This window comes from Nicotiana sylvestris, chromosome 10, assembly GCF_000393655.2.
Source record: "Nicotiana sylvestris chromosome 10, ASM39365v2, whole genome shotgun sequence".
Taxonomy (NCBI): domain Eukaryota; kingdom Viridiplantae; phylum Streptophyta; class Magnoliopsida; order Solanales; family Solanaceae; genus Nicotiana; species Nicotiana sylvestris.
Window position 1 is genome coordinate 129282680 of NC_091066.1, and position 23634 is coordinate 129306313.

General features: G+C 40.6%; 1 protein-coding gene across 1 annotated transcript; it reads right to left on the reverse strand.

Moving 5' to 3' along the window:
* Positions 1–21145: 21145 nt before the first annotated feature.
* LOC138879944 (uncharacterized) lies at positions 21146–22670 on the reverse strand. The gene is made up of 3 exons (XM_070159593.1): positions 22605–22670; positions 22323–22490; positions 21146–21562 (listed from the first exon to the last, which is right to left on the reverse strand). The coding sequence occupies exons 1-3, from the start codon at positions 22668–22670 to the stop codon at positions 21146–21148; spliced, it is 651 nt and encodes a 216-aa protein (XP_070015694.1).
* Positions 22671–23634: the final 964 nt, after the last annotated feature.

Sequence of the window (23634 nt, forward strand, 5' to 3'; positions counted from 1 at the left end):
AGAGGACGCTGGAAGATGGGTGGAGCTATTTGATAATCTAAAAGAAGACCAGGTACAGTGGATGGTCGAATGGTTCCCTACGGAATAATTCATTGTTCGATCCCGAGACGCACCATTTCTCATACTCATTGGTCTAAGAGGAACTTATCCCTACGTTCCCCTCTGAGCCATGAGGCAGGATGGAAGAAAGCAAATCATACCAAGGGTCGACAAAATGAGTCACTTTAGGGCTGATTTCCAGGACGATGATAGCCCTCACAAATGCCAAGCTCAACACATGTAGCATTGCAAGCTCGTTTTGGGGAAAGAATCTATTGATCCAGACATGTATCATACTGGTTGCGTGCCGCACTATTCGGGTTAGTTAGAAGATAATCACAATGGTATGGGTCAGCCCGGGTTCATTTACGGACACAGAATCATCGACGAGAAAGCTGAAGCACGGGTTAAGTACAATCAACTACGCAAGAGGATTTGAGAGTGTGAAAGTGAGCATCGGGAAATACAAGAAGTCCATCAGAAGTTGATCGAGGAATGGAAGGATATGGATGTCAGCGCCAACAAGCGACTAGGGTACTTGGAGCGACGTCTAGTGGAGCTAGAAGGAAAGTTCCTCAAGAGGATTGAAGATTTTCAAAACGCTGAAGGGAATGCAGGCGGACATTTGGCCCAAGCTTATCTGCTGCTAGGACTGCGCGAGCTGGTGAAGACTGTTCGAGGGGGATAAAGATGCCAAATCTGGGGAAGGTCCTTCTGGGACCAAGTAGTTATGAGTCTTTTATTTTGCTTTTAATGATGTAATAAGGCCAATGGCCACTAGTGACATTTTATTTTCTGTTATTTAGCATCGTCGTGAATTCATCTTATTTTTATCAATAAAATGAGGCATTTAGCATTATAAGTTCTCCAAATTAATTTGTCGCTAGGCCGACCTCGGGCTCAACGAGGCACCCAAATTAGGACGCGATTTATATTCTTGCACAATGTATTTAAATATTTCAACATTTTCTTCTCATAACCCGCACTAACTTGTTACCTTTTTTGTTTTTCTTTATTTTTATTCCCCTTCCCAAAGGTTAGTTCGTGCATTCTGGCACCATCATCATACAGTAAAAGATCCAATGCTCAGTTAGCAATTGGTCAATCAGAACCACCAGGGCCTGGAAAGCTTCGAGGTAGCAGGGCTAAACAAAAGCACCATGCATCACACTTTACTTTTACTAGCTGATTTTATTTTCGCATTGTCTTTAATTCTAAAAAGAGCTCTGATACTCAAAACAATTACGAATTTAATCGAAGCATTTCATTTTATTATATATCTCGCTTTTGTTATTTTTATATCATTCACTTTATTTTACACAACATTACTATTACTTGCCCTGACGATGAACCAACGATTGTGACTTGCAACGAGACAACTCAACAAACGGATACGGACTCAAAAGAGGATGATATACCAGAAGAGTTCGTTAGAGGAGTTGAGAATTTTGAAAATAGGCCTAAAGTCTAACTTGGATGAAACTGAGGTCGTTAATCTGGGAGATGCGGAGAATGTCAAAGAAACGTGCATCAGTGTTCACCTGTCACCATCAGAAAAGAAAGAGTACAAGGAGTTCCTAAAGGAATATGAAGACATATTCGCCTGGTCATATAATGATATGACTGGTCTCAGCACATCCATTGTAGCTCATAAACTACCAACGGATCCAACATGCCCGCTGGTAAAGCAGAAGCTCAGGAAATTCAAACCCGACATGAGTTTGAAAATCAAAGAAGAGGTTACCAAGCAAGTCAAAGCCAAGGTTCTCAGGGTAGTAGAGTATCCGACATGGTTAGCCAACATCGTGCCAGTGCCAAAAAAGGATGGGAAAGTTAGAGTTTGTGTTGACTACCGGGATCTTAATCGGGCCATCCCCAAAGACGACTTCCCCTTGCCTAACATACACATTCTTATCGACAACTGCCTCCAGCATGAGTTGCAGTCTTTTGTTGATTGTTTCGCTGGGTATCATCAGATATAGATGGATGAGGAAGATGCAGAGAAAACGGCTTTCATCACGCCGTGAGGAATGTACTGTTACAAGATGATGACATTCGATTTGAAGAACGCTGGTGCTACCTACATGAGAGCCATGACTACCATATTTCATGACATGATACACAAGGAGATCGAGGTATATGTGGATGACGTCATCATCAAATCCAAGAAAACCAGGGATCACATGGCAGATCTAAGAAAGTTCTTCAACAGACTAAGGAGGTACAATCTGAAACTGAATCTTGCCAAGTATGCATTCGGGGTTCCTACTAGAAAATTATTGGGTTTCATCGTGAGTCGTCGAGGAATAGAATTGGATCCAACAAAGGTCAAAGCTATCCAAGAATTGCCGCCGCCAAAGAACAAGAAGGACGTGATGAGTTTCCTGGGAAGACTCAACTATATCAGCCGGTTCATAGCTCAATCCACGGTCATTTGTGAACCTATCTTCCAAATGTTGAAGAAGGACGCTGCTACCAAATGGACTGATGATTTTTAGAAAGCTTTTGATAGAATCAAGGAATACCTATCAATTCCGCCGGTCTTGGTTCCGCCTGAGCCAGGAAGACCCCTATTGCTTTACCTTGTGGTATCGGATAGAGCATTCGGTTGTGTTTTAGGACAACATGATGAAATAGGGAGAAAGGAGCAAGCCATTTACTATCTCAGTAAGAAGTTCACACCGTACGAGGCCCGGTATTCTCTTTTAGAACACGCTTGTTGTGCTCTGACTTGGGTTGCGCAGAAGTTGAGGCATTACCTCTGTGCTTACACTACTTATCTCATATCCAGAATGGACCCTCTGAAGTATATCTTCCAGAAGCCCATGCCCACTGGCAAGCTCGCCAAATGGCAGATCCTACTAAGTGAATTCGACATTGTTTACGAGACCCAGAAAGCAATCAAAGGGCAAGCCTTGGCGGACCATCTCGCCGAGAATCCCATAGACGGAGAATACGAGCCCCTAAAAACGTATTTTCCCGATGAAGAGGTATCTTTCATAGGAGAAGATATTGCAGAATCCTATGATGGTTGGAGGTTGTTTTTCGACGGAGCTGCAAATTTCAAAGGAGTTGGCATAGGAGTAGTCTTAGTATCAGAAACCGGCCAGCACTACCCGGTATCCGCCAAGCTCAGGTTCCCTTGCACCAATAATATGGCCGAATATGAAGCCTGCATCTTGGGGCTCAAAATGGCTATTGACATGAACGTTCAGGAGTTGCTAGTGATCGGGGATTCAGACTTGCTCATACATCAGGTTCGAGGAGAGTGGGTAACCAAGAACTCTAAGATACTTCCCTACTTGCATCATATACAAGGAGTTGAGGAAAAGGTTCACAAAGACAGAATTTCAGCACGTCCCTAGAGTCCAGAATGAGTTTGCTGATGCATTAGCTACTTTATCGTCCATGATCCAGCATCCAGATACAAATTTCATTAATCCCATCCCAGTAAAGATTCATGATCAGCCAGCTTATTGTGCCCACGTTGAGGAAGAAGCATATGGAAAACCATGGTTCAATGACATGAAGGAGTACTTAACAACAGGGGAATATCCAGGACTTGCCAATGCTACTCAGAAGCGTACACTTCGTAGGCTATCCAGCAACCTTTTTTTACAGTGAAGGAATCCTGTACATGAGGACTCCCGATTTGAGTCTACTAAGGTGTGTTGAAGAAAAAAAAGCATCCAGGCTATTGGATGAGGTGCATGCAGGGATATGCGTGCCGCACATGAATGGTTTTGTCTTAGCAAAAAAAAAGGATACTCCGAGCAGGGTATTTTTAGATGACTATGGAAACAGACTGTATCCAGTATGTTCTCAAATGCCATCGCTGTCAGATACATGCAGATATGATAAAGGCGCCTCCAAACGAGCTTACTGCGACAAGCTCACCATGGCCATTCGCCGCTTAGGGAATGGATATTATCGGACCTATCGAGCCTGTCGCATCAAATGGGAACAGGTTCATCTTAGTGGCAATAGATTATTTTACCAAATGGGTCGAAGCAGCATCATACAAGGTGGTCACTAAGAAGGTTGTGGCGGGTTTCGTCCGCGACCGCATTGTTTGTCGGTTCAGGGTTCCGAAATCAATCATCACCGATAATGGTTCCAATCTCAACAGTGACTTCATGAAAGCAATGTGTGAAACTTTCAAGGTCGAACACAAGAACTCTACAGCCTACAGGCCGTAGATGAATGGAGTTGTGGAAGCAGCCAACAAGAATATCAAGAAGATACTAAGGAAGATGGTCGAAAGGCACAAACAATGGCATGAGAAGTTATCATTCGCCTTATTTGGATACCGCACTACAGTCCGCATATCGACCGGAGCAACTCCCTACATGCTGGTTTATAGTACAGAGGCGGTCATCCCCGCCGAGGTAGAAATCCCCTCCTTAAGGATCATACAAGAAGTAGAATTGGATGATGTAGAATGGGTAAAAGGTCGCTACGAGCAGTTAGCCCTTATAGATGGAAAAAGGATGAATGCGGTTTTCCACGGTCAGTTGTATCAGAACAGAATGTCCAGAGCCTTCAACAAAAGGGTTAAGCCAAGGAAGTTTACACCGGGGCAACTGGTGTTGAAGAAAATCTTCCCACATCAAGATGAAGCCAAGGGGAAGTTCTCTCCTAATTGGCAGGGTCCGTACATGGTTCACCGGGTTCTAACTAGAGGAGCCCTTATTCTTGCGGAGAGGGATGGAGAAGTCTGGCCGAAACCAATCAATTCAGATGCAGTAAAACGATATTATGTGTAACCACTTATGATTCCCTTGATGATGTAATTTGAACTACGCCTGACCTGATTCCCATTTAAGAAGGTATACGTAGGCAACCCTATGGGTTCGGTTATAATTTAATAAAAATTCCATTTTTCTCCCGCTATTGGAACCGGGGCAAAATTTTGAGGAGGGCCCTCAAAATTCCGAAGTTAATTTTAGTTCATGCATCGCCAGAAGCTCCAGCCAGAATACTGGGGCAGAATTTTGAGGAGGACCCTCAAAATTCCAAAGATGTTTTTAGTCATTTAGCACAACCGTCAGAAATGTCCGCTCAACAAACTGGGGCAGAATTTTGAGGAGGACCCTCAAAATTCCGGAGAAAAGAGTTTGCAATGTCCTGAACCATGCCGCAGTCGTTGGTTCATCTAAAGAAAACTATTTTCGATTATATACATTATATTTACTAAATCATGCATAACTATTATCCGAATTGTTGTTGTTTAGCGACGCTACCCCAATGACACACAACGTCAAGAGCCCGGGGAAGACGAACTAACCTTTCTCCTTACAGAACTCACGATTTTCTTTGGATGCAGGCACTCGACTTGCAATATCGTCAGGTATATTTATGTACGCACACTTTCCCAAGAATGCAACTTCTCAGAATTATCACTTGCCCGCAATTGCTATCCTTACACAATCTCCCCAACAGTCATATTGTCGTAATCGACTATTAACTAAGAGATCTTACTACTAATCGCCCTTTTACATTCTTGTATTTTGCATAAGGCTACCTTTCTGCCTTCCGAGGTTAAGCTCTACCTCCATCTGCATATCTTTGCATTGCATAAGGCTACTTTTCTGCCTTCCGAGTTTAAGCTCTACCTCCATCAACATTGCTTAAGGCTACCTTTCTGCCTTCCGAGGTTAAACTCTACCTCCATATGCATTTCCTGTATTTTGCATAAGGCTACCTTTCTGCCTTTCGAGGTTAAGCTCTACCTCCATCTGCATATCTTTGCATTGCATAAGGCTACTTATCTGCCTTTCGAGACTAAACATTGTCTCCATCTGCATTTTTGCATAAGGCTACCTATCTGCCTTCCAAGGTTAAACTCTACCTCCATCCTGCATAAGGCTACTTATCTGCCTTTCGAGACTAAGCACTGACTCCATCTACATTTTGCCTAAGGCTACCTTTCTGCCTTTCGCGGTTAAACTCTAACTCCATCCGCATATCTTTGCATTGCATAAGGCTACTTATCTGCCTTTCGAGACTAAGCTCTATCTCCATCCGCATTTCCTGCATTTTGCATAAGGCTACCTTTCTGCCTTTCAAGGTTAAGCTCTACCTCCATACACATATCTTTGCATTGAATAAGGCTACTTATCTGCCTTTCGAGACTAAGCATTGTCTCCATCTGCATTTTTGCATAAGGCTACCTATCTGCCTTCCGAGGTTAAACTCTACCTTTATCCTGCATAAGACTACTTATCTGCCTTTCGAGACTAAGCACTGTGTCCATCTACATTTTGCATAAGGCTACCGTTTTGCCTTTCGAGGTTAAGTTCTACCTCCATCCGCATATCTTTGCATTGTATAAGGCTACTTATCTGCCTTTCGAGACTAAGCTCTATCTCCATCAGCATTTCCTGCATTTTGCATAAGGCTACCTTTCTGCCTTTCAAGGTTAAGCTCTACCTCCATCCGCATATCTTTGCATCCCATAAGGCTACTTATTTGCCTTTCGAGACTAAGCATTGTCCCCATCTGCATTTTTGCATAAGGCTACCTATCTGCCTTCCGAGGTTAAACTCTACCTCCATCCTACATAAAGCTACTTATCTGCCTTTCGAGACTAAGCACTGTGTCCATCTATATTTTGCATAAGGCTACCTATCTGCCTTCCGAGGTTAAACTCTACCTCCATCATGTATAAGGCTACTTATCTGCCTTTCGAGACTAAGATCTTTCTCCATCTTGCATGGCTGAAATATCGCCATTTTATTTTGAATGGCTGCAATATCACCATCTGCCTTTAAATTTTCGCTCTGGCTGAAAGATCGCCACCCTTTGCATTCATTTGGCTAAAAGATTACCACCTTTTCATGGGCTGAAAGATCACCAACTTATTCAAAGGTGTCATAGTTCGGAGGCACCATCTGCATAGCCCGAGAACACCATTTCATGGCCTGCGAATTTTTTTAATTTTATTTTTTTATTTTATGCTCTTCACGGCTTAGGACATCATAGTCTGAGGACGTTGTCCTAACCGTCCAAAGACAGCATTCATGGTCCAATGGGAACTTGCATCATGTTTAAATTCTGCATAATACACGCTACATTTCTCACTTGCAGGTACACATGCTAGAAAACGACCATCTCAGCAGGAGCGATCCCGCTCCGGTTCTCCGCAGTCTGTCCGACTCCAAATCTATCATCGCGTCCGTTCTTTTCGAATCCCCATTCGACACACTCCATCAATGGTTCGTGAACTACATATGGCCTGATTCCGATCCGGTCAAAATTGGCCATCTTGTCTTTACCCGACAACTCTTTCATCCTCCTCAGGTAAAGAGAGGCAGCTGTTGATAACCAATTTTTCCCTATGTGTTTTTATACCCAAAACACTTCCAAAATAACATATATTTGCACATATAAGCACACCAAAAGGTTTTGGCATTTTAATGATTTTTAAACCAATTTATGGCCTATTTTTACACCATAAAATCCAACAATTATTCCCAAAGCTTGCCATTTTGGAGAATAATTTATTTTATTCTCATATTTACACCAAAATATATCCAGCATGATTTTTGCACATTTTTTTTACAAATTTGTTTAGTATTTTTAAAGCCAAATTGCATATAATTGCAATACTAGCCTCTTTAAGATTTAATAGCATTTTATAATTACAAAATTGATCCCAATATTTTCGAATTAATGACTTAGTGCCTTTAATTTGCTTATAAAACATTTTTACTATTTTTATAAAATAATAAAAGGAAAATTGGTTATTTCAATTGTAGCCTCAATTCATTTCAATTATAACCCAAATTCCATTTCAATTTCAGCCTAAAATCAGCCCAATTTCGAACTCAATTGGACCAGCCCAACTCATTCAAACCCAGCCCCTTGACCCATTTAATCCAACCCGCCCGGAAATCCTTTTAATCCAGGCCGTCGATCATTTTGATCAACGACCACAAACGACCCTTTTTTTTAATTCTACCAACCCCCCAACCCTAACCCTCATTTCTCTTAGACAACCGCCTCTGAAACCTCTTCTCTCTAAAAACGCTCTCAAGCACTCGAAACCCTAATCGCCTCCCTCATCTTCTCCGACCATTATCTCGCCGGAGTCCATAGCTTTTCAGGCCATGGACGACCTGTGCTCACCTTCTTTTACTCCTAAGCCATGGGTGTTTGAGATTTCAAAGTTTGACCTCAACGGCGTTCATTCAGATCTTCTTAGATCTGTGGTTCTATGGCCTCTCCGGCCTTGCTCCGACATATTCGAGCTTTAGAAGCCTAGCCATGGCCATCTCTGACTCAAGACTAGACCTCTTCCAAGCCTTCTCATTTCTAGGGTTTCAGAGAAACCCTAAAGCTATTCGAGGTTCCTTCCTCTTTTATTTACTTAGATCTGTGGTCAATCCGTGCTATATTCAATGTTTTAAAGTTTTTCCCCAATTTTCTTTTCAAAATTAGTTCGCTTTCAATTTAGGGTTTTCGAAAAAATCTCAAAATAACTTCTGACTCTTCTTCTTCTTCTTCTTCTTTTCTTTGTGTGAATCTGTCTGTACCACGTTCTTAAGAGTTTTTCTCTTGTGTTCTTATATTTGCCATACGATGCATGTTCTTCTATTTTTGTGTTATGTTCTTCCCTCTATTGGGTTCTATAAGCATGCTTTACATGTCTATCTCGTATGTTCCTCTACTATATTTTTTACTGAGCTTTTGCTCCTTGCTTACCTTTACTGGACTTTGTTTGAACCCTAAGCATGTTTCATCTACTATTTTCCTAAACCTGTATCGCTTTTTCTTTTCTGAACTTGTTTGAGTGACAAGCTTTGCCTAAATGTATTCCCTGTGTTTCAAACTTGTTGTTCTCTCTGTTTGTTTCTCATAAGTCTCTAAAAGAGACTACTAAGCCTGTTCTATTTGTTGTTTTCTCATCTATGCATCTGATTCGAGTCAGAAACCCTAGTATTTGGGGGTTTTTTGGCAAGCATGACTTTGTGTTTGGACTAGGGTTCCATTCAGAACCCTGACTCTCTTTTGGACTCATTCTGAGTCTGTGAACCTAACCTTCTTGGGTACTCTGATTTCTTGCTAGTTTTACAACAACTCTCTCTTGTCTCACATGTGTGTATGCTTTTTATATGACAAATTCTCTTCTTTCAAAAGGCTTTTGGCCAGCTTGTGATTAATTTCGAGTTCCTTTTTTAAAAGGTTTGATTGTGTGTTGTTGATTTTCTTTAAATTAAACCCTTCTCACCTTTTTCTGGTTGGATTCATTCATACTAAGATTCAAATCCTGATTTTACAGGCTGGTTGATTGATTGTCTTTCCTTGTTTGACCTAAACCGTGTACTACTAAACTGTTTCTTTAAATAGGTTTCTGTGTATTTACCCCTGTTATACTGCCTCAGAAAAGATTGTTTAAAACAAATCCTTTCCTTATTTATTTTTCCCGTTTGAATCAAATCCCTTAACCAAAGGGAAACGGCTTGTGATTGATTTCAAAACTATTCTCTTACCTTTTTTTTACTCACCTTCTGCACTATAAAAGGGACTGCTCTTTTGCACTAAAGGAAGGGTTTTCAGATGCTTTCACAAACTTTTCTGCACAAAAACACATGCTTTTACACATTTGAATACTGAGTTCTTTCACACAAAAAAATTCTACTCTCTTCTTCTATTTTGTGCTTTCTGAAACAATTTTGATCTCTCTCTCTAAAACTCTCAAGTGTTCTGCTGAACTTAAGTTTGCTCCTGCTGTGTTTACTTGCCGTGATTGCTCTATTGTTTTGCTTGTTCTTACTTTGCAACTGGTACGTTATTCTTAGTTGAATAATGCTTCTTCATTATGTGATTACTTCCTAGTCTGTTATATTCTTCTTTACTATGTTTCTGCAACCCTGTTGTGCTTTTCTTATGTGAACTCCCTTTCCCTTTTTCCCTTTATATATGAGTATAGTTCCAGCCATAACAACACTTTGATATTGCTGTCTATGACTCTGAACTTGGTTCTTTGAACCTCCTAACTCAATCAATTCCCACTCCCTTCTCCCCTTTATGTGCTTGATCCTGGACCTAAGTCTGGTGGTGTCCTAATCACCATCCAGACCTAGGTTTGACCCTCCAAGGTCTGCTCCTAACTTGTTTGACCAAACAAATGGTCAGGGATGTGCCAGTCTGCACCTATGGCTGGGTATGAGCACCATTTGTTATGGCTCCCCAATTCCTTCTCACTTTGCATTTACTCCTAGCTCTAAGTTCTGCCCCCCTCTTGCAAGCCATGCTTTGGGACCCTTGAGCTCCCACTAAACTTGGATGCCTGAGGACTGGCTATTCCGCACTGCACTATTCTAATTCTAAATGGTATCCTGAGTGTAAGCAATGCCGGGAATCCTTCAGATTCCTTGGAACTTTGAAACACTTTGGATAAAGAGAAGCCTTTGGAAATCCGGAATTGGTTAATCACATGTTATTGGATATTAAGATTGAATTAGGCTGCTCGGATCTAGCTGTTAATTTTTAATGTATTTACTTTCTTTCTTTTGGTCTGTAATAATTTGTTTAAAGAATTTGGGGAATATAGTGAAAGGGTGTGGGAGGGGTTTTACATGCTTGCATCAGTAAGGGTAGAAACCATGCTTTAGGATTTTAATTTTTTTTTAGAAATCCTGCCTATAGGATTGTTCAATGTTTCTGATTCCACATCACTTAGAGACCATGCTTATAGGGTCAACGCTTCATGGTGCTACAAATCACATAGAAATCATGCCTTTAGGACTTAACGTTCATGTAATCAATGCATATAGAGATCATGCCTATAAGGAATGCATATGCATTAGGCAAACTGTAGGATTAATTAACACAATCATCTTTTACAAGTTCAATAACAGGTTTTAAAAAACCAAAATAGATATCATGCCTATAGGATTTTCATCAAACGTGTCTGATTCGCTTAAAGTAATAATGATCTATTAACTGGTCCTTAACGTCTTAATACAACAACGATTTCAGAAGTCTTAATTCTTTGACAAAAACTCTCTTGACTCAGTATGCTTTTAAATCCCTCAAATCGGCATCTTTTTCTGAAACAGTTTCTTTCTAAACGTTCTGCCTAAACGTTTTACTCAGACCCTGAAATTGTATTTTAAAACAGTTGCAACTTACCCTTTTCTTAGATATTTCTATCTCTGAAACTCTTTCACAACCATTTCTGTGTTTTATTTTTACTGCAGTCTATACTTTCTTTTCAAAACTCCTCTGCATTAGACTACTTTTTCCTGAAACCAGTGCCTTTTAAATCACTCGCTTGAAATACCTTAATTTATGACAATTGGATCAAAGTTTCCTAATGCAGACTTTCTATCTAAACATATGGGTTGAACCAGTCCGTTCGCTATTTAAGTTTAATTTAAAGACCAAATCAGTATGTGTCAAGACATGCTAAACTAAGTGTTTGTTTGATTAAGGGGTTTACTTGAGCCTTACCTATTTGTTTTGTTCATCCTTATATTTGTTACTTATTTTGTATGTCGTAATTAGAATTTTAACCTTTGAACTCCATATATGCCTATATCCCTTTCCTTCCCCTTTAGGATTAGAAGTCCTGGTACCCCGAGACTGATAGTATTGGGACGGGTAATAGCATGCAATAAATAACGATACCATTTTGCACTTTAACACCTTAACGAGGTGGGAAGGGTAGATATGGATATGATGACCGATGCGTTAATATCACGTGCGACCCCTCTTCTGAGGAGTGATCGCTGGGTATTGCATTGAAGTGATCCATATTAATTAAAAACTTAGGACTCCCCTCCCTTTATTTGCTTTCATCTCTTCTTGTAAAACTGTTCAAATCTCTTTTTCATGAATTTCTGCCCTCTCTACTTACCTTAAAAAAATTTCAACTTGGTCGCAATGTTATATGCGAATCCTTATTTGAGCCTTGATTGTTTACTTGTAAAGTCACAATTGTAACATGGCCGGGAACCACACTAGTAGATCTTGAGAGGTGCCTAACACCTTCCCCTCGGGATAATTTCTAACCCTTACCCTAATCTCTGGTCTCTTCATCTCAAACCCTTCTTAAAGTGTCTTGATGCACTATAATCATTAGGTGGCAACTCTTCAACTTCTAAACCCAATTCTCGAAAGGGAATAGAGTTGTCCTTCCAATGTTGTATACCCGATTTCTGACCCCACGGTTAGAGAAAAAAGGGGCGTTGACAGGCATACGTCACCATCACTCATGCCTCCCAGTCACACATCACTCGGCAGTCGCACTCAGTAGGTACATGCGCTCACTGGGTGTGCAAACTCCGGAGGGAATCCTTCAGCCCAAGCGCTATAACAAGCAAACTCGTGGCATAAATCAATCAGGCTCTCGGTTTCACTCAATCATGAATCAGTAAAACATGTTGCGGTGTGTAACCTGATCCCATAAATATCTTCACAAATCAGGCTCTCGGCCTCAATCAGTCATAAATCTCTCAAACCCCCCAGGCTCTTAGTAAAAATAAGGTACTCAGCCCAAACAACAATTATATGTATCAAAATAGAGTAATAAAGACTGAGTTATGAAATCAGCAAGTATAACATGACTGAGTAAAGATTTTCAATCGAAAACAGTGAGAGGATAGTAAGAAAAAAGCCCCTAAGGGTCCAAACAACTCTAGCACAAGGCCTAAACATGGCATTCAACCTAATTTACATAAACTCTTTCTAAAATACATAAGTATCATATAGTTTCAACCAAATATGCAACTTTAATGTTGCTACGGGACGGACCAAGCCACAATCTTCAATGGTGCACGCCCACACGCATATCACCTAGCATGTGCGTCACCTCAAAATAGTAAAATGATACGAAATCCGGGGTTTCATACCCTTAGGGCTAGATTTACAATCGCTACTTACCTCAAATCGATAAAATTTCTACTCCGTGATACTCTTGCCTCTCGACTCGGCCTCCAATCGCTCCGAATCTATTCACAACCGGAACAAAACCATCAATAAGCGCTAATGGAATTCAAAAACTAACAAATTAGACACAAATCCCGAAATCTACTCAAAAACCTAGCCCTTGGGACACATCTCGGAATCCAACAAAAGTCACAAAACTAGAAACCCCATTCACTCACGAGTCTACCCATACCAAATTCATCAAAATCCGACATCAAATAGTCCCTCAAATCCTCAAATCAAACTCTCCAACTCCCAAGCCCTAACCCCTCATTTTCACCCCTAATCTTCACTAATTACATGATTAAACTATGAGAAATCACCACATATACGAGTATTAGGGCTCAAGCAACTTACCACACTGATAATCACTTGAATCCCTCTGTCGTGCCCCCTTTTTCCCTCTTTGCATCAGAAAATTGGGTTTATGACATTTTTGGGTGTAGGACAACTCATTCCTTTTGGGAACTGGGTTTTGCATTTGAAGAGTCTCCACCTAATGAGTTAAGGTGCATTAGGACACCTATAAAGTTCATATCTAAGTTTGTTTGATAACCAGAGATGGGGTAAGGGCTTGAAACTATCCTAAGGGGAAGGTGTTAGTCACCCCTCAGGATCCACTAGTGTGGTTCCCGGCCAGACAGTTTTGTGAATTTGTACAATTAGAAAATAGACAAGTATAGGCTCAAGTACTAGGGGATTTAGGTTTAAACACATAAGGGTTTGAAAGAACAATTATTAAAGACAAATTTTGAAATTTAGTTACATTTTTTACAAATACTTGAAAATATAAAAGGAGAGAGGAGTCCTAGGTTTATTTATAATATGGATCACATCAATGCGATACCTGGTATGACACTCCTCAGAAGAGGGGATACACATGGTATTAGCGCACCGGTCATCATATCTATATCTACCCTTCTCACCCCGTTAAGGTATTAAAGCGCGGATTGGTCTCGACCTCTATTGCATGCTATTACCTGTCATATTCTTATCAGTCCCGGAGGAATTTAGGACTACTATTCCTATAAGAGGGAGGATTTAGGCTGACTCTTAGGTACGTAAAACTGCATATTAGGGGAAGCAGGTAAACAACTAAGAGGCTCACATACACCTCCTCAAGTAAAGCACATACACAGCATGACTTAAACACATTTTGGGTCAGAATTTAAAGACACTAAGACAGGAGAAGTTTAGTTGCTGAAGCAGACCAGTATATTACATAACTCAGATAAGAAGTCCGAATCAGGCCCGCCTACTAGTTGTAGCAGTTACTAATTAACAAAGACGGATTCAATTTTGTTGTTATCACCTAAGGCTTGCCTACGCTTATTGGTGATACCCTATACGTATGATATCTATTACTGATTCAGAATGTAGCAAAGTAGCAATAGTTTTAAACGAGCGATTTAGGGATCCTATAGGCATGCTTTCTAAACTGTATTAATAAAAGGAATAGGTTGTTTAAGACTGATTTAGAACAGTACGAGTCAAACTTATTTTAAACTAGATTGGCTTCAAATCCTATAGGCATGATCTCTATCATTTGCTGATTTTTTGTAATTCCTATAGACATGATATCTAGTTGAACGTGAAACGAAGCAGGTAGGATTTGCTTGAAATTTCTATAGGCATGGTTTCTATAAAAATACTGATTTCAACCTTATGAACATGATGTCTGAGTATAGCCATTTAGATCTTATAGGCATGGTGTCTAAGTGTGGTAAAAAAATATGTAGAATTTAAAACAGGTCCTATAGGCATGTTATCTAGATGTAGAATTAAAACATGCAGGATTTAAAGAAACAAATCTTATAGGCATGCTCTCTACCCTTCTAATATCTAAACATGTAGAATTTAAAAAAACAGATCCTATAGGCATGTTATCTACCCTTCTAATAGCTAAACATACATAATTACCCATCCCTTTTTCACTAACTAGCCCTAATATTTGTTACAAATTATTACAGACCAAATACTGAATTACATCAGAACAGTGTAAAATAAGAAGTTACAACCATAGGAAGCCTGATTCTTGACTTCCTTTATGAGTTATGGAATAAACCACCTCAAGCATCACTTGTTTAAAAGCCCTTCTCAGACCTGGGTGTGTGAAAGCCCTTCTCAGACCTGAGTGTGTCAAAGTTCCCTAAGGGTCTCAAAGGACCCCGGGCAATGCTTACACCCAGGTTTGCATAACCAGATAGAGGTGAACGTAGTATGGAAGGGCCATCCCTTATGCGTCCAAGTTCAGAGGGAGCTTATGGGTCCCAAGGCAAGGCTCACACAAGAGGGGCAGAACCTAAGTTCTAAAAGTGTAGTGGAAGTGCAGAAACAAAGATTTATTTTAAGACTGGATTGAGAGTAGTAAGGGGTAAGGGTGATTTGAAAACAGTAGTAGTAAATCTTAAATTATACAAAATCAGTAATTGCACAAAGGTGGTCTGGGGTTTCAGGAATACATTGCATGAAGCACATGACCCTAGGAAGGGTCAGGTTTGGACATGCACAACAATAGATGATGCTGGCATGCCTACAAACCAGCCAGAGAACACAAACAAAAAGAGGGGATGTGGGGTTTGGGATTCATACACATAAGATTGCATTAATTAAAAGGAGCAGGGAACATATTTCACATGCTAGTAACGTACCTTGATTGCAGAAACATAAGCAAAGTAGACAAGAATAAGAGAAGTTGAGACAATTAAAGAAACATGTTGTTGTTGATGCTTGAAGATTAACTAGGACATACCGGTAAGAAGCAAAGTGCAGAAAGAAAAAGTGAGCAAATTTCCACAGCCTAGCCTTTGCTTTCAGCCGGCTAGGCAAAGCAGTAGCACAAGGAGTAGTAGAGAGAAAAGAGAGATGGTTTTGAGTGAAGTGTGTGTTCTGAACTCAGGTGGTTCGTTTTTCGTTTGAAAGAAAAGAAAGTGGGTATTTATAGTTCTGAAAACAGGTGAAGAATAAGGTAATAAGTAAAGCCTTAACACAAATATAGAAACAATTTCAAGTCATAATCAATTACACAAGTGATTCTCTTTAATTAAGGAATCACTTATTAACGGGTAGTAACAGGTTCAAATAATGAAAGAAATCAGTTTGATTATTTCCATATAAGGGATAGTAAAAGCATGCAGTGAACAATCAAGTCTGAGTACAAAAATATGCTTATTTTTGGAAAGGATTCAGCAAGGTAAAACATCACAGTAAAGGGAAAGGAATCAATTAGGCAAGTGAAATCAGGGCTCTTATAAGAAAATCTTTTGAAATTAGTCACAAAATCAAGGTCAATCAAGGAAGAAACATGCTTCTGTACTTCAGTATATAAATAGAGTGAACAGAAACATCAGACATGCGAGGCCAAGCATATTGGCAAAAGAAACCACATAAGCATAGGATTTGGTAGTGAACAAAGTTAGATAGTCAGGCCTCACACGTATAGCCAAAGTGAAGAAGAGAGTCAAAACAAGTACAGGTCTCACAGTAACAAGTGAGGAAACCTTTTGAGAAATCAGGGTTTCAATAATGGTCGAGTTTAAAAGATGGTAAAACTCAGAATCAGATGAATCACATAAAGAAAAGGAGAGTCTGAAACAAGGAACCTTAAATCGAGTCAAGTATTCAAACAAACAATCTCAGACCTAAAGACCTAGGGTTTTCAGCAATAATCGAGTTTAAAAGATGGTAAAACAAATAAGTCAAACAAGAACGAGGAACTTAATCGAACCAGTACACAAAACAAATAGTTTCAAAGCTCGAATGAGAACAAAAATGAATTAGGGTTTTCAACATGCTGATTCAGATAGTGGAACGACATGAACAAAACATGGCAGAATCACAAACAACATTAATAATCGGAGAGGAGATCTTTTGAAAAACTTAAAGGAAAACCTTAACGAAAAGTCGTTTTGAAAGGAAAGTTGAAGAACTTTCGAGAAAAAAACTTAAAACATTCATCGCAAGTATAGATCTAAAGTAGGTCTGAAAGAAAATCAAAAGATCTTAAAGACTAGGGTTTCGAAAAATCCAGAAGAGGTGGGAAAGGCCTTGAAAGTTTCCGATCTAACCAGGAAAGTCAAGGATCTGCCTTGAAAGGCCATGGATGGACGGAGAAAAGCCATGAACAACAGTCGAGCAAGGATTGAACCAGGTTCCTTCGAGGACTGGCCATGAAACCACAGAAACAAACACACAGGAGCCATAGGAGGTCATTAAACATCTCCAATGGCCATGGGAGGCCATGGATTAGGCAGGGTTTAGGGCGGATTAGGGTGGGGATAGATGGCGGCGGCTAGGGTTCATGAGGTTTCAGAGAGAGTTGAGAGAGAAGAGGGATTCAGAGGCGGCGGTTGGTGAGAAATGAAGTAGGGTAAATGGTCGTTTGGGGTTAAAAAAGTAAAGGGTAATGGGGGCCATTGATCTAAATGATCAACAACTGGGATTAAAGGGGTTAGGTGGGAATCTGGTTGGGTCATTTAAATGGGTTAGGGGTCGGGTTTAAACGAAATTAGGCCGGGGGAAATTGGATCTGATTTGGGGTTCAATTTAGGCTACAATTGAAATGCAATTGGGCTATTATTTAAATAGCCAATTTTTCCCTTTTAAAAATTATAAAAAATAGTAAATTAATTTCTGGAAACAAATTAAAAGCACTAAAATGACTTATAATATATAATTAACCATTTAAAAATACTGGACTAAATTTTTATGAATATAAACTCAATTAAATCTTAAAAGAGGCTAATATTGCGATTATATGCAATTTAGCTTTGAAAATACTAAATAAGTTTGTAAAAATATGCAAAAATTATCTTAGCTATATTTTAACATAAATATAAAAGTTTGTACGCGACGAAATCAGAAGACTTGATTTCTCGCTATCAAGACATTTCGGAAGCATGCCCCGGGACCCCAAGGGCGGGAGGCCGCGACCGAGTTCTCGGCCTAGGGGCTCGTCGAAGCCCGACTCGAAGGAAACGAAGAGTGAAATCAGGACAGAGGGTGAAGCCCCCCAGGCACATGGCTACATCTGACAGGCCCGGCCTATCCGGAGCCTATGCTGAGGCATCACGTCAAGCCATCTTATCGCCGTACTTCGTAATTAATCTCCACTTGCTTGTAGCCGAGTCTCCCCTCCTATATAAAGGGGACTCGCCCTACCTTGTAAAGGATGGAGGTAGCTCCAATCATCCTACTTAAGTGCAATAATATCTTTTCTCTCTTTCTCTTCTCTAATTTGCTTGTTCCCCTTGGCTTAGAGCCATTTATCTTCGGTCATTCTTCTTGTTTATCACTTGGCACTGGACCGAGGCCATCTCCATATTCATCATCTCTTAACTTATTCTTCATTCTTTAGCTTAATATTGGCCGAGAGAGCCCTATCTTATTATATCTTTAACTATTATCCCATCACCGCCTATCCCCGATACTTCGAGACCGATACTAACGTTGACCCCGAGGTCCCATCGACCATCTCCGCACCCGGGCAACAATCCCCTTCGGTTTGATTACTGTCTCGTTTTAGCTTGCTTTTCATCATTGTACTTAGCATTCTTAGCATCAACTGCTTTAAAAACTAGCTCGGGAATAGATCACGTATTTTTAGAGCCCCATTTATAAATTTAATTGTTGTTACCATTTTCACGGTAAATAAAGTCCAATAAAGGAATTACCAAAATAATAATTTTGGAAATAATTATTGGGTTTTTATGGACAAAATAGGGGAATAAATTGATTTAAAACCCTTTAAAAATTAAGGAAGAATAATAAAACATTTGGACATACTTATATATGCATACATATTCTATTTGAAGGGTATTTTGCATATTGAAAATATATAAGGAAAAATTAGGTATCAACAGCTGCCCTTCTTTACCTGGGAAGGATGAAAGAGTTGTCCGTAAAGATATGATGGCCAATTTTGACCAAACTAAATGGTTTGAAGAAAATAGGTCACACCCAAGCTTCTGAGCTGCCTACATATCCATGGTTTTACAGGAATCATTCCATATGTAGTTCAGGATCCGTCGGCGGGGTATGCCGATGGAGACTTTCCAAGAATGGACGCAATATCCAAGATGGGGTGAGTGGGTGGCTTGTGAGAAGGGTTAAGGTTTGATATGGCTACAGGAACTGGAGCGGGATCACTCCTGCCTAGACGACTGTTTTTCACCGGTTTACAGGCAATCAGAAACAATACAAGTGTATACTGTGCATAAATTTAAACATGATGCAAATTCCCGTCGGACCATGAATGTTGTCTTTGGATGGTTAGGATGACATCCTTTAGAACATGAAGTCCTGGGCCATGAAGCGTACAATAAAGGATTCGCAGGCCATGAAATGATGCTCTTGGGTTTTGAGGATGATGCCTCCAAACCATGATGCCTTTGAATAATGATATGAAAAATATTAAAAGGGGTCCTCAGGCCATGACATGATGTTCTCGAGCTATGAAGATGATGCCTCCGAATGATGATGCCTTTGGATAATTTGGCGATCTTTCAGCCCATGAGATGCAGTATGAGGCGATTTTTTAGCCTATAAGATGCAGTATGTGGCGATCTTTCAGCCTATGAGATGCAGTAGGAGACGATCTTTCAGCATATGAGATGCAGTATGAGGCGATCTTTCAGCCATGTAGATGCAGTATGAGGTAATGCTTAGCCTTAGGCAAGGATGAAGGCAGATGGAGGTAGAGCTTAATCTCGGAGGGCAGAATGGTAGCCTTATGCAATGCAAAAATGCAGATGGATGTCGAGATTAACCTCGGAAAGCAGAATGGTAGCCTTATGCAATGCAAAATGCAGATGGAGGTAGAGCTTAACCTCGGAAGGCAGAATGGTAGCCTTATGCAATGCAAAAATGCAGATGGAGATAGCGTTTAGTCTCGAAAGGAAGAATGGTAGCCTTATGCAATGCAGATGGAGACAGCGTTTAGTCTCGGAAGGCAAAATGGTAGCCTTATGCAATGCAGATGGGGACATCGTTTAGTCTGCGGATGGAGACAACGTTTAGTCTCAGAAGGCAGAATGGTCGCCTTATGCAATGCAAATGCAGATGAAAACAGCGTTTAGTCTCGGAAGGCAGAATGGTAGCCTTATGCAATGCTGATGGAGATGGAGACAATGTTTAGTCTCAGAAGGCAGAATGGTAGCCTTATGCAATGCAAATGCAGATGGAGACAACATTTAGTCTCGGAAGGCAGAATGATAGCCTTATGTAATGAAAAATGCAGATGGAGTTTAAGCTTAACCTCGGAAGGCAGAATGGTAGTCTTATACAATGCAAAAACGTAGATGGAGACAGCGTTTAGTCTCGGAAGGCAGAATGGTAGCCTTATGCAATGCAAATGTAGATGGAGACAACGTTTAGTCTCGGAAGGCAGAATGGTAGCCTTATGCAAGAATAAAATGGCAAATGGTAGTAGAGCTTTCTTAGTTGATAGCAGATTGCGACATTGTGATTGTTGGGGACATTGTGACATGCGGAATATCACTGGTGTGTGTGGATAGCAAATGTTGGTAAGTGCAATGGTTCTAAGAGTTGTATTCCTGAATAATGTTTGTTCCATGGGTGTATAATATGTTTCATGATCTCGCAATCCAAGTGCCTGCATCCAAAGAAAAATTGTGAGTTTTGTAAAGGGGGAGGTTAGTTCGTATCCCTACTGGATTTGCTTAACCTTCTCGGCTTTGATCTGGTGATACTGTATGTATCATTGGGGTAGCATTGCTAAAAAAGGTAGTTTCAATAATAAACATGCATGGTTTTGTAAAAAAATGACATAAATGTATAATTAAAAAAACTTTTAGATGATCTGACGACTGTGACGTGGTTCAGGACATTGCAACCTCTCTTGCCACGGAATTTTGAGGGTCCTCCTCAAAATTCTACCCCAGTTTGATGGGTTGATGCTTCTGACTATTGCTTGAGACGATCAGCTAAAATTACTTCGGAATTTTGAGGGTCCTCCTCAAAATTATGCCCCAGTTTCCAATTGCGGGGGGAAATGAGAATTTTATTGAATTGTGACCGAACCCATAGGGCTTCCTACGTATCCCCTCTTAAATGGGAATCAGGTCAGGCGTAGTTCAATTTATATCATATAAGAGAGGCATAAAGATTACACATAGTAACACTTGACTGCATATGAATTAATCGGCTTTGGCTAGACTTCTCCGTCCGTTTCTGCAAGTATGAGGGCTCCTCCTGTCAGAACCCGGTGAACATTGTATGGACCTTGCAAGTTGGGAGAAAACTTCCCTTTGGCTTCGTCTTGATGCGAAAACATTTTCTTTAACACCAGCTGCCCCGGTGTGAACTGTCTCAGCTTGACTCTTTTATTGAAGGCTCTGGACATTCTATTCTGATAGAGTTGACCATGGCAGATTACATTTATTCTCTTTCCATCGATAAGGGCTACTTGCTCACAACGACTTTTCACCCATTCTGCATCGTCAAGCTCAACTTCTTGTATGATCATTAGGGAAGGAATTTCTACCTCAACGGGAATGACAACTTCTTTACCATAAACCAGCATATAAGGGGTCGCCCTGGTTGATGTGCGGACTGTGGTGTGATACACCTAATAGAGCAAATGATAACTTCTAATGCCATTGTTTATGCTTCTCTATAATTTTCCTCAGTATCTTTTTGATATTCTTATTGGCGGCTTCTACAGATCCATTCATTTGAGGCCTATAGGTTGTGGAATTCTTGTGTTTGATCTTGAAAGTTTCACACATAGCTTTCATCAAGTTGCTATTGAGGTTGGAGCCATTATCAGTAATGATTGGCTTTGGAATCCCGAATCAACAAACAATGCGGTCGCAGACAAAGTTTGCCACGACTTTCTTAGTTACTACTTTGTAAGATGCCGCTTCGACCCATTTGGTGAAATAATCGATTGCTACTAGAATAAACCTGTGTCCATTGGAAGCGGCAGGCTCGATTGGTCCAATAACGTCCATTCCCCAGGCAGAGAACGGCCATGGTGATCTTGTTACATTAAGATCATTTGGAGGTACCTTTATCATGTATGCATGTATCTGACAGCAATGGCATTTCCGGACATACTGGATGCAGTCTGTTTCTATAGTCATCCAAAAGTAACCAGCCTGGAGTATTTTCTTTGCTAAGACAAAATCGTTCATATGTGGACCGCAGGTCCCAGCATGAATTTCCTCTAGTAGCCTGGATGCTTCTTTTGCGTCGACACACCTTAGTAATCCCAAATCGGGAGTCCTCCTATACAGGATTCCTCCGCTGTGAAAGAAGTTGTTGGACAATCTCCGAAGTGTGCACTTTTGAGTAGGATTTGCAAGCTCTGGGTACTCTCCTTTTGCCAAATATTTCTTGATATCATGAAACCAGGGCTTTCCATCTGCTTCCTCTTCGATATGGGCAAAATAAGTTGGCTGATCATGGATCTTTACTGGAATGGGATCAATGAAATTCTTGTCCGGATGCTGTATCATAGATGACAGGGTAGCCAATGCGTCGGCGAACTCATTCTGAATTTTGGGAACATATTGGAATTCCGTCTTTGTGAACCTTTTCCTCAGTTCCTTAACATGATGCAAATACAGGAGTATCTTGGAGTTCTTGGTTGCCCATTCTTCTCATACCTGATGTATAAGTAGGTCTGAATCTCCAATTACTAGCAACTCTTGAACATTCATGTCAGTGGCCATTTTGAACCCTAGGATGCAGGCTTCATACTCGGCCATGTTGTTGGTGCACGGGAACCCGAGTTTGGCGGACACTGGATAATGCTGACTGGTTTCCGATACTAAGACTGCTCCTATGCCAACTCCTTTGAAATTTGTTGTTCCATCGAAAAACATTCTCCAACCTTCATAGGATTCTGCAATATCTTCTCCTAAGAATGATACCTCTTCATTAGGAAAATATATTTTCAAGGGTTCGTATTCTCCATCTACGGGATTCTCAGCAAGGTGGTCTGCCAGTGCTTCTCCCTTGATCGCTTTCTGAGTTACATAGACAATGTCGAACTCACTCAATAGGATTTCCCACTTGGCTAGCTTGCTAGTGGGCATGGGATTCTAAAAGATGTATTTCAAAGGATCCATCATTGATATAAGATATGTAGTATAGGCATAGAAGTAGTGCCTCAGCTTCTGAGCTACCCAGGTCAAAGCATAACAGGTGCGCTCTAACAGAGAATACCGGGCCTCACACGGGGTGAACTTCTTACTGAGGTAAGAGATGGCCTGTTCTTTCCTCCCTGTTTCATCATGCTGCCCTAGAACGCAACCAAAAGCTCCATCCAATACTACAAGGTAGAGTAATAAGGGTCTACCTGGCTCGGGCGGGAGCAAAACTGATGGTGTTAACATGTACTCCTTGATTCTGTCGAAGGCCCTTTAGCAGTCATCAGTCCATTTGGTAGCGGCGTCCTTCTTCAACATCTTAAAGATTGGCTCACAAATAATCGTAGACTGTGATATGAATCGGCTGATGTAATTGAGCCTTCCCAAGAAGCTCATCACATCTTTCTTGTTCTTTGATAGTGGCAATTCTTGAATAGCTTTGACTTTTGATGGATCCAGTTCTATTCCTCAGCAACTCACAATAAACCCAAGTAATTTCCCAGCCGAAACCCCAAATGCGCATTTTGCGGGGTTCAGTTTCAGG

What these genes read in the sequence shown, in the direction of transcription:
- LOC138879944 (XM_070159593.1), bottom strand. Translation starts at nt 22,670, where the DNA reads ATGGCCACTGACATGAATGTTCAAGAGTTGCTAGTAATTGGAGATTCA. An exon ending in CAGACCTACTTATACATCAG is followed by an intron (nt 22,491 to 22,604) that starts GTATGAGAAGAA and finishes CCCAAAATTCAG; the next exon opens with AATGAGTTCGCCGACGCATT. An exon ending in ATGATATCAAGAAATATTTG is followed by an intron (nt 21,563 to 22,322) that starts GCAAAAGGAGAG and finishes TTGCTCTATTAG; the next exon opens with GTGTATCACACCACAGTCCG.